At 40.5% G+C, this 12,110-nt stretch overlaps 1 protein-coding gene across 5 annotated transcripts in view; it reads left to right on the top strand.

Moving 5' to 3' along the window:
- The window catches only part of LOC124262226 (amiloride-sensitive amine oxidase [copper-containing]-like), a 54,829-nt gene that overhangs the window by 25,914 nt on the left and 16,805 nt on the right, over positions 1–12,110 (top strand). For 3 of the 5 annotated variants that reach the window (XM_046696699.1, XM_046696701.1, XM_046696702.1), the window contains exon 2: positions 11,392–11,570. In XM_046696699.1, coding sequence (XP_046552655.1) covers positions 11,479–11,570 — 92 coding nt within the window. In that variant the 5' untranslated portion in view covers positions 11,392–11,478. Of the gene's footprint in view, positions 1–5,618; positions 5,722–6,666; positions 6,685–11,391; positions 11,571–12,110 lie in introns of those variants that run through there. The other 2 variants (XM_046696700.1, XM_046696703.1) reach the window with 2 other exon arrangements.

Genomic DNA, 12,110 nt, shown 5'->3' with positions numbered 1-12,110 from the left:
GGACCGTTCATAATTTTTGGCTAGGGGGTGATGATGATTTTTATGGAGAAGCATGTACAAAATCAATTACCCCCCCCCCCCTTCCCATTATTCTAAGCATAGTTTTAAACATAATTTTATGTACAAAATTGGTGCCCCACCCCACACCACCCACCCCACCCACCCCCAACCCCTAAAATCACCATCACCCCCAAGCCATAAATTATGAACGGTCCCTTATTAAGTAATATCTATCTAACAATATAGGTTGATCCAGAAATTTTCAGGGTGGGGGTGTGGGGGGTGTTCAGGGTGTTCCACCCCATCTTGGCTCCGCCATTGCAGAACATTAACTTCAAAGTGGCCTTTAGTCATTTTCAAAGGGGTGGGGGGTGTTCAAACCCCTAATATGTTGTAAAGTCAAAATTATCAACAAAATAATAGGAGAAAATATGACTTATCTAAAGCAAAATATGAATCTATCACAGTCGGTGTTTATATACCCCTAGCATTGTGTGTTAGTTGTTGGCGTTATGTGTTAAGTGTTAACGGGAATGTTTGGTCCCGAGAGAGAAACAAACTATACTCATGTTATCCTCACATAACGCAAACAGGCAGTTCGCAGACGCCTTAAAACAACAATATTTAAAATTTACGGTTCAATGAACAGATTAGCTACTACCTGTTACCTACACATTATAATGGAATAGTCCAAATAAAAACACAAGAAAAAACTGAAGCTATATTATTTACTTTGAAAAATGGCACCGCCTCCACCGTGTAGTGGTTAGAGCGTCCGCCCGGAGAGCGGAAGGTTGCGGGTTCCATCCCCGACCGCGTCATACCAAAAGACGTTAAAATATGGTACTTGTTGGTCCCTGCCTGGCGCTCGGCATTAATGGGTACAACAAGGACTGGTCGGCTCGGAGTCAGTATAATGTGTCTGAGTGGGGTATTCATGCTTCACTGCGGCATGGTATCTCAGTGGGCTAGCACTATAAAACCAGCTTCAGTCTGGGTTAGTACAAGCAGCCGCCCATACACATACACACGCATGCACGTCGTCATATGAGCGAAATATTCTCAAACACGACGTTAAACCCAATTTCACCTCATCTCATCTGAAAAAAATGGCCGAAAAGACATTAATTTGAATTTTTATTACTGCAATATAAAACCAGTTGATTTTCATAACCATTTCGTCTAACGGGGGTTGGCATCATATTGAAAACATTGTAAACAATACATCTAAATTGATTGTTCCTACTAAGTAGAACAACATTAGCGAAAATATACACTGTATTGATGGGCCGCATGTTGTGTACGCATGCGAGGGATGGGTGGATGTTTGATTGAACAAGCCAATAGATTAGAAAAACTCCAACTTGAAGCAGCACGGATAGTCATTGGTCTTCCAAGATATGCATCTTTCGGTTCCTTGTATTTTGAAACGTTATGGGATTTATTTTCTACTCACTTGACAGTGGACTGTTCCATTATACCAGTAGGTGTTACCCTAATTAACCTTCTAGCTCAGTGTCTGTCAATCGACTGTGTGTCAATTGGGACATAACCCTATTTATTGATAACGTGCTCTCCGACAAAACTAATTAATTATTTTATGTAATATCATTCTTTATAAAAAACTTCGAGATAATCTCTACATTGAGCTTGCCAGCACGATAACATCAACTCACTATGCATTGTTTAATTAAGGGATAAGTGAACAAGCGATAGCACCAAGACCTCTAAGAGCATCGATAGTATAGGTAACGGCTTATATTCGGGGCACCTCACAGATGAGTTACGCTTAATACTGAATGGCCGCTAACAGAGGCTTCTCTTGATTATTTAAGGTAAGACATGTGCACTTCACATATTTTGTTCTTAAATTATATCCCTTGTGCATTATGTGTTGTAAACCTGTGGAGATCCGGGTTAGAATTGGTCTTCAGCTTGTCGTAAGAGGGATACAAATGCTTTTCTTAATGTGCTAATTCCCCGACAACCGACTGTCGGTCTTATAATTAGCCCAGCCAAAATGGTCCGAATGTTTATTATAGTTGTACTCTCAACATTCACTCATACCCAGTGAATACCAGGTCTCGTATGTATGTACATTCAACATTAGGGGAGGTGGGGCAGCCTAGTCGCTAGTCACACCGAAGACCCGGGTTCGATTCCCCACATGGGTACAATGTGTGAAGTCCATTTGTAGTGTCCCCCGCCGTGATATTGCTGAAATATTGCTAAAAGTGTCGTAAAACTAAGCTTACTCACATTCAACATTCACTCATACCCAGTAAATATCAGGTCTCGTTTGTATGTACATTCAACATTCACAACAGGTCTCTTTTGTATGTACATTCAACATTCACAATGGGTCTCTTGTATGTACATTCAACATTCACAACAGGTCTCTTTTGTATGTACATTCAACATTCACAACAGGTCTCTTTTGTATGTATATTCAACATTCACAACATGTCTCTTTTGTATGTATATTCAACATCCACAACAGGTCTATTTTGTATGTACATTCAACATTCACAACGGGTCTCTTGTATGTACATTCAACATTCACAACAGGTCTCTTTTGTATGTATATTCAACATTCACAACATGTCTCTTTTGTATGTATATTCAACATCCACAACAGGTCTATTTTGTATGTACATTCAACATTCAGACCAGGTCTCTTGTATTTACATTCAACATTCCCACATTCCCAATGAATGCTTGGTCTACCTCAATATGCAGTCACAATATACACCACCCATATTTCAGATATTGATTCTACGTATCAAGTTTATTTTCATTCGTTCGTCTGACTGATATTGTGCGACACTGGGGTCGTGCAAGAAGAATTTAATCTTCGGAACCTTGGATTCCCTTGCCTTTTTTTGTGCTCGTAAGAATTTTCATGTACCACTTCTCGGCAACCCCCCAAGAAGTAGATGCTCTTGTCATCTAGATGCTTCATGACGCCATGATTAAATATTATTTTTGTTTTATCATAAAAGTTTACCGAACAGATATCAAGAATAGACTGACTGCGTCGTGTTAACGTAAAGTACGGATAAAACGACTTACTGATGGGATCTGTTCCATTAAGCAATTTTATATGATTAAGCGCTACGATTATGGAAAGTGGGTTAAAGTTTGCGTGTTACGATCACCTAAGCGCCAAGATCGCTTTGTTGAACGGGACCCAATATTCTTGCACTGTTATTTACCTACCTGTTATTTACCATCGAATATAGTCTTTTGAAATGGGCATTCTGTTGGAAAGAGTCTAACGTCACATTCAAGATTATTTCATTTCCATGGCAACGTGTGCATGTGTGTGTGTGTGTGTGTGTGTGTGTGTGCCAGAGAGATTAATGTGGCTTCTTCTGTAATTCTAGCCCACTGAGATAGACTGCAACAGTTTACTATGCACACTGAGCGCCGAGCCCACTGAGATAGACTGCATCAGTTTACTATGCACACTAAGCGCCGAGCATACTGAGATAGACTGCATCAGTTTACACTGGGCTCCAAGCCGACTGAGATAGACTGCATCAGTTTACTATGCACACTGAGCGCCGAGCCCACTGAGATAGACTGCATCAGTTTACTATGCACACTGAGCGCCGAGCCCACTGAGATAGACTGCATCAGTTTACTATGCACACTGATCGCCGAGCCCACTGGGATAGACTGCATCAGTTTACTATGCACACTGAGCGCCGAGCCCACTGAGATAGACTGCATCAGTTTACTATGCACACTGAGCGCCGAGCCCACTGAGATAGACTGCATCAGTTTACTATGCACACTGATCGCCGAGCCCACTGAGATAGACTGCATTAGTTTACTATGCACACTGAGCGCCGAGCCCACTGAGATAGACTGCATCAGTTTACTATGCACACTGAGCGCCGAGCCCACTGAGATAGACTGCATCAGTTTACTATGCACACTGAGCGCCGAGCCCACTGAGATAGACTGCATCAGTTAACCATGCACAATGGGCTCCGAGCATACTGAGATAGACTGCATCAGTTTACTATGCACACTGATCGCCGAGCCCATTGAGATAGACTGCATCAGTTTACACTGAGCGCCGAGCCCACTGAGATAGACTGCATCAGTTTACACACGGCTCCAAGCATACTGAGATAGACTGCATCAGTTTACTATGCACACTGAGCGCCGAGCCCACTGAGATAGACTGCATCAGTTTACTATGCACACTGAGCGCCGAGCCCACTGAGATAGACTGCATCAGTTTACTATGCACACTGAGCGCCGAGCCCACTGAGATAGACTGCATCAGTTTATTATGCACACTGAGCGCCGAGCCCACTGAGATAGACTGCATCAGTTAACCATGCACAATGGGCTCCGAGCATACTGAGATAGACTGCATCAGTTTACAGTGTGTTCCGAGCACACTGAGATAGACTGCATCAGTTTACACTGGGCTCCGAGCCAACTAAGATAGACTACATCACTGGGCTACTAAGATATACTACAGTGGGCTCCGAGCCGACCATCCTTGTTTTAATTCCGAAATGCAGGTTAACAATAAGTACCATCTTGTGATGCATATTTTGGCGAGGGGGTCGAACCTCGACCCTTTACTCTCTGGGCAGACACTCTATCCACTAGACCGCGGTGCAGCTTGTATCCTTATAACCAGTATGTGTGTCAGTATGTCGAGATAATTGCGAATTGCCTTGGATTCCTTTATTGACAAGACAATTACTCACACATACAGTCATAAATGGTGTCACACATACAGTCATAAATGGTGTCAATGTAATATGATCACATGGAACCACACACGGTACTTTGTATCAGAACAGTAGACACCGATAGTGGCTGCACACATTTTAGTCATGTAATGAATCAAACCCGGACCATCAACGTAGATGAAACACCTGAACCACTGGGCTAATGCACCGTCAAAAAGGTCATTTAGATTTCAACTTACAAAGTATCTACAAGAATAAAGCCTTGCTCCAAGGCTGTACTGAATGACAACTCTATGGATCTATTCTACCTTAATAATGCCTTAGATAAGCGGACAGAGCGCCAGTCGTTTACAAGGACAGTGTGTTCTTACTATTTATAGAATCAAAAAATTGTGCTATAAAATAATAATGTATTGCCTTAGAGAGTTCTTCAAGTCTAACAAGACTATTACAATGCACGTCAAGAAGCATTTTGCATTAATTGAAAATAATTTTTCTATTATTTTCAATAAAAACAATATGAATGTCAAAAGCGTTATTACTGTATGACTTTCTACAAAATTGCATCGCATTAGTTTGATGAAAAGTAGAACCGACATGATTTCTTCAGATACCTGCGCGTTCCTATAAAATTCTTCTATTTCTATCGCATGGTCCCCCACTGATAAAAAGGGCAATGTGTTCAAAACAATCAATTCAACTCGCAAATTACACCGGGAAACAATGTCAAAAGTGTAATTCTCATGGGTGTAATATATGACCGAAATTGCCCAAATGTCCGATGTGAAATCCTCCACTTATAGCCCTGTGATGTATAACGCGTCCAATTGCTCCCTCCCCACGGTCGTTGGTATGTGGGGATAAATGGTTAATGAGGGGAGCATCCTCCGTTTGTAGGACAAGTCTATTGTCGGCTGATTGATCGCTCGCTCGGCGGCGTGTGACGGGAGGAAGGATGGGTACAATGTGAGACCCTACAGTTGAGGGGCAACTCCTGTAGGTAAGTCCTCCAACATATCAACCTCTGTAGTCGCTTTCTGATAGTTGTTGTAGTCCGGTAGTCGTCTGTACACAAAAACAACCACCTTAATCCGACCTTGATAGAGCTGGTGTGTGACCTCATGCATTGAGCCACGGTCACAAAACAGCTGAAGGAAAGCAACATTGGTCACGGAGAGTCCCTTGGTGGCAACATGACTCGTGAGAGTTTGTAGGATTTGGTCCTCGAACCTCCAGTTACCCCGTCGGCCATAAATGTAAACGACTTGCTCTTCAGCTGTCTGGAAGCTGACCTGTCCAGCTGACCGGGTCTGCGCCAATGCCACACACATCAGTGGTCTTATATAACCCAAGGGATATAAAATAATAGGTCTGACTTGAAGCTGTTTAAGTCATTAAGATTGATGAAAAATGTATACAGCGTCTTTCAGATAACTGACATTTTTACTCTGGTGAACTCCCCAAATCCACCGTGCATTGGTTCGTTTGTTTTTCAATCCAACGTTTATATCTCCATTTGTACCAGGCTATAGGCTTACGCGTATCAATTATCCTGTATATCATATCTCATTCTGTATCTGAAGTGTGAATTCCTTCAGGTTTTTTGGCCAAAGAAAAACACTCCACAACAGATTGCATCGCTACTTTCAAGCTGTAACGTTTAGTTAAACCCGGGATTTGACGCAGGTTATTCAGAATACACCTACCTCACAAATAAACCAGATAAGTGGGAGATTACTGCTGTGTTATCAAACTGCTTGCTGAGTGAATCGCCATAGCTCCAACATTGTTGATATGGAACCCAGAGCTGAGACAGCAACAGGTATTCTACATCTTATGTCTGAAAGGTACTGTACTCGGTTCGGAGTTGAACACATTTCACGAGTTGCAGCTGAATCACCACGTCTTCATCTTCCAGAAACGACCTCCTCAGTGAAAACAATGCGCTAGGTTGATGCGCTAGGTAGGATGCTTCACTCTTCACCGAGGACGTTGATAAGGTGGTTTTAGTAGCTGTTCCTGTCCCTTAACCGTACCAGGATCCGCTGATCGTGGGTTCGAACCTTATATTATCGTATTGGTTTGTCTGCACCTGGTCCTAGCGCGGGGAGTTTTTATCAAAAAGGCCAACATCTAAAATGAAATCATCCCACATGAAACTGAAACACAGAAACAGAACTTAAATATTGTTAAAAGCAATGACACACCGCATTCACCTTAATCACTTAAAACCTGTGTTTTATCATTTACAACAGGGTATCGTCCTGCAGTCTACACAACACTTGCCCTAACTATGATATTGACGATCTTGTTAAAATTAGCCAAAGTCTCGATGTTGTCAACCAAGAGCGAACCCCCACCCCACGCCAAAAGCTTAAGCTTTTACAGAATCAAGTTGAGATTTTCCTTATTAGGTTCCGTTCTAAATCTTTCAATACTGGGCCATCCTTTTCAAAAATATATTGAATTGTCTGTTTCTATCTAAAGCATACATTTTCGGGGTTGAAGTACAGTCTACTCTGGCTCTTTTTTGTCAAAACATCATTATTTTTTTCTTTCAGTGGCATTTAGAAGTTGTACATTGATGTCCAAGATATTTTTATGGATTAAACTTCTTTTTATTTTCTCACGACGTTTCGAGACCATTCCAGGTGATGAAGGGACCTGGAATGGTCTCGAAACGTCGTGAGAGAAATAAAAAGAAGTTTAATCCATAAAAATATCTTGGACATCATTATTTTTATCTCAACTTGTGATATGTTACATTGCCAGTAGATATACACACTCGATACAAAGAATCCCGCCGAAAGCAAAATTTGGTCCGACCGGAAGCGTTTTTTATATCTTCAACATCATCATTAAGTATCTTCATTAAACATCGGAACCCGTGAAGATCCGGATTAGAATTCGTCTTCGGCAGCCCATGCTTGTCGCAAGAGGCGACTAACGGTATCGGATGGTCAGGCTCGCTGACTTGGTTGACACATGTCATCGTATCCAACTGCGTAGATCGATGCTTTTGTTGATCACTGGATTATCTGGTCCAGACTCGATTATTTACAGACCGCAGTCATACAGCTGGAATATTGCTGAGTGCGGCGTAAACAACACACAATCAAATCATTGAACGTCAGTCGTCAAAGGGTAAATAGGCAAGTTCTCGCAGTGCAAAATTGACGCAGTAGTGCCACAGATTTCATTATCGTGTGCTTTCAACCACTACACCACAAAAAAGGAATTTAAATAGCAATGTTTCCTAGCCGCCGTAGAGAAACTCCATCTTAAATTACCCTGGTGTTTATTCGTATAGGCGTAGCTCCTGGTGTGATATCCTATGGCAGTATTTAGACTTACCAGCACAGAATCCACATATCGAGATGACCCTTGTCTTAACCTACGATCTGAATATGATTTATTTATTTTCCATGAAGGTGTTGCCAATTTTTGTTTTTCAGCTTTGCATATCAAAATACGAGCTTAAAAGCATGTCAAGGATATCATTGTGTCACACGGTGGGTCAAATTGTCAGCTACAAATATGGGTCATACAAAATAATAACCCGGGCTAGGGTTGTGTTTTATTTGTCTTATATGTTTGTTTTTTTAAACATTTGTAGATCCGGGTTGGTCTTCAGCAATCCATGCTTGTCGTAAGAGGCGACTAACGGGATCAGGTTTTCAGGCTCGCTGACTTGGTTGACACATGTCATCTGCCTTAGTTGGGTAGATCAGCGCTCATGATGTCAATCACTTATTTGTTTGGTCCAGATTAGGTTATTAGTCCGTCATACAGCTACAATATTAGTATACAAGCTTATATTGTAATTACAAACCATTGGTATAGAGGTGACCGAGTCATACGAGACTCGCAACAAACGTATACTGCAGGTGTCCGTATTCTTAAGGTTCTACAGTACACCGGTTTGGAATTTTTTCAGAACTTGGCACTGGCACCTTCCTCTGATATTGTTTGGAAATGGTTCCCACCGTCCAGGAACAGTGCTTTGAATTGAAACACATTAAATATTGGCTGCTCTATATGCCAGAACAATGATTACTAGGCAACGCCTTTCACATATTATGTAATGCCGAACTGGCAGGTAGACAGATTATGTCTAGCAACGTCAAATAATTGCTTGGTAGTTTCTTTAAGCAACGATCTTGGAAACACTGTCTGTATCGTGTTATTTATTATCTTATTTACAAAATGAAATTAGGAATGTGTGCCAAAGGTGATCTAGGGAGCTCTGATTTGTAATGGGCGGTGGGGTAGCCCAGTGGTTAAAGCATGCGCTCGTCACGCCGAAGACCCGGGTTCGATTTCCCACATGGATACAATTTGTGAAGCCCATTTCGAAAAAAACATTTTTTTAGTGTCTCCCGCCGTGATATTGCTGGAATATTACTAAAAGCGGCGTGAAACTTAACTCACTCACTCTGATTCTCTACTATACTTATGAAGAAGGACAAATGCTAAACGAAATGCGAGAAGGCTAAAGGCTAGAAATGAAACAAGTATTGGAAATAAAACTATCATACATAATATCATATATGTCTGACATCCGATATTTATTTCCTACATTTGGAAGGTTTGACACCAGATATGATCGATATTATATATAGATATGATCGATATTATATATAGGTATGATCGGTATTATATATAGATATGATCGATATTATATATAGACATGATCGGTATTATATATAGATATGATCGATATTATATATAGATATGATCGGTATTATATATTATATATAGATATGATCGATATTATATATAGATATGATCGGTATTATATATAGATATGATCGATATTATATATAGATATGATCGGTATTATATATAGATATGATCGGTATTATATATAGATATGATCGGTATTATATATAGATATGATCGATATTATATATAGATATGATCGGTATTATATATAGATATGATCGATATTATATATAGATATGATCGGTATTATATATAGATATGATCGATATTATATATAGATATGGCAAAATGACGGGGTTTCCAATTTATGTAGGAGGAGCAGGTCCACGACAGTCCAAATATTGTAATATTTGTTTACCGTATTGAACTCACTTTGGAAACTCTGAATGAAATACTACCGAATGTTCAAGCAGAAGAAACGTGGCTCATGGAAATCTTCTCGGCACATTTTACAATAGCCATGCATATCTATTTTTAGTTTTGTTAAAGTTCTAAACGTGCATTTGTTCAAATGGACAAATCTAATTTTCATCCAGTATGACATAACATCACAACTTTTATGATGACTTTGTAAAGGGGTTTAATGCCTTTCTTCATAAAAGGGTCCTTCATAGCATTCTAGGTCCGTGAAAGTCATTGTAGCGCAGTTGTATCTACGAACCCGTAAAGCGTCCCAGCGTTGACCCTGGGAGAGACGGTCAATTCTGATGACACTATCAGTTAGCCCAAGGACCCAGCTTCATGTCGATGTGAGGCATGTGCATGGGCGGTATATATTCAACGTCTGAACGACGTTTTAACGACGACACCCAATGTATTTGACGCCTGTATGAATCAACAGAATTGACTTTCTGTTAACCATAGCGGCTACCATACTTAACATAGACAAGAAAGTCGTAGCGGTAAGACCGTTTACTGGTACAACTGAAAGCACATCAACATTGAGAACCAGTGTTTTAGTTCCCCCTGCCCTCTTACAAAGACCATTGGCATCAGTTTTTTTACCTGATCTGGGTTCCAAGATATCAAGAGTAGGTTTCTAATTAGACGTATTTCGGTCATCTTACGGATTAAGCTATGTTACTTGACGACCTGAAGAGTGTCATGGCGGATTTACCGTTATCACACAGCCGGATCCAATGTCGCTGTCAAGTAGGACCAACTTACTTGACGAGAAAAACAGTATTGATTATGTTGTAGAAGCTGTATCAATAAATATTCAGTTAAAGTTAAAGTTAAAATTGGTTAAAAAGAAAGTACCCATAAACTACGTGACATTGTTTTTCGGGTTACTATTTTGATGATAAGCGCTTTTGAAATTGACAAATGACGCTCTTTTAAAATATCTTAAACAGAAGTTTCACTTGTCATAGGTCGAACAAAGTTTGTTCAACCCATCCTACCCACTTTGTAGTTAAATCCACTTTGAAACCCCGATCCAATCAACTGTGAAAACACTTCCTCATATTTGTCCATATGCCTCTCAGTCCATACTGTGGTCTGTACATCACTTGCGCGATAACGGTGTTGGAACCTATACAGAAACGTCGCTCCTGTTGTAACATAGAAGTTGTTCCATATATTCTTACCCTTCCTTATTTCAAACATCGTTGAAACATTTTCGATGATAGTTACAAGGCAGATAACTTGAACACCCGTTCTGACCTGCTGTTAGCTGTGATAAGTATTCACAAAATAAATATGTTCTAACATACAAACTTTCGCTTTTTAACGGGAGCCCATTTATCGATTACATACATATCGATCTATAAGTTGGTCAGTGGGCGTTTCTTTCACTTAATACAGTAGATACAAATGTATCTCTATTTTGGTCCATACAATACAAGCTGGTACAAACCAGGGCGTCTATTTACGAGTATGTTTGTTTGTGTTCATGTTTATTCAAAACCCCCTCCTCAGATTATTTGTTTTCGTGTTTCCATAGCATCAAGACGAAGTTATTCTATTGGCTGATGGCATCTGAGGCCCGCCCGGGGGAGCAGGAAGGGGGAGGCGAGGCCGCGCGCACTACATGAGGCGGCGTTCCAAAGAAAGGAGAGGAGGAGGGAGAGAGGAAGTGTATGGAACGAGTGAAGAAGAAAAGGAGTGTATTGTTTTTAAGGGGTGAGTAGTCATATTAACTTCAACCAAACCTGTCAGAACTGATCAGTTGAAACCTTTGATGTAAATCGTTGCATTATGTTTCAATAAGACCGAAGTCAAAACTTTGTTATAATTTCAGTATGTTAATATATGTCGTTACAAAATTCATAACAAGCGTAGACGGTGATCTGAAATTAGACAGCCGTTTTGCAGGACGCAAATGCATGTCTATGAACATTAACTTACACTGCATTCGCTGTTAGAGCATTGTATACCCTCACACCTTACCAATACCGGTGTGTGTGTGTACACGAAAACACGACGCGATGCTTATGGCTTACCGATTCGTTCCCTAAATAACCCGGAGATGGAATACCACATCGGCTGGGTCGGAGTACCTCTCTCTAAGCCTAATTGTTATGGCATTTATTTCATAATACGTTGGAAATAATTGTTATCAAACATGCCATCGTTTATTTGTATCACAGACGAGGGAAACGTGTTTGACGTTTTGGCAAGTGAATGTCAGACACACTGCCGGCAGAAAATCAATTCATGTGA

This window comes from Haliotis rubra, unplaced genomic scaffold (genome assembly GCF_003918875.1).
Source record: "Haliotis rubra isolate DU_JTF1 unplaced genomic scaffold, ASM391887v1 Scf828, whole genome shotgun sequence".
NCBI classification, from domain to species: Eukaryota; Metazoa; Mollusca; class Gastropoda; order Lepetellida; family Haliotidae; genus Haliotis; species Haliotis rubra.
The sequence above is the reverse complement of the archived record's forward strand: the minus strand, read 5'-3'. Positions and strand labels throughout refer to the sequence as shown.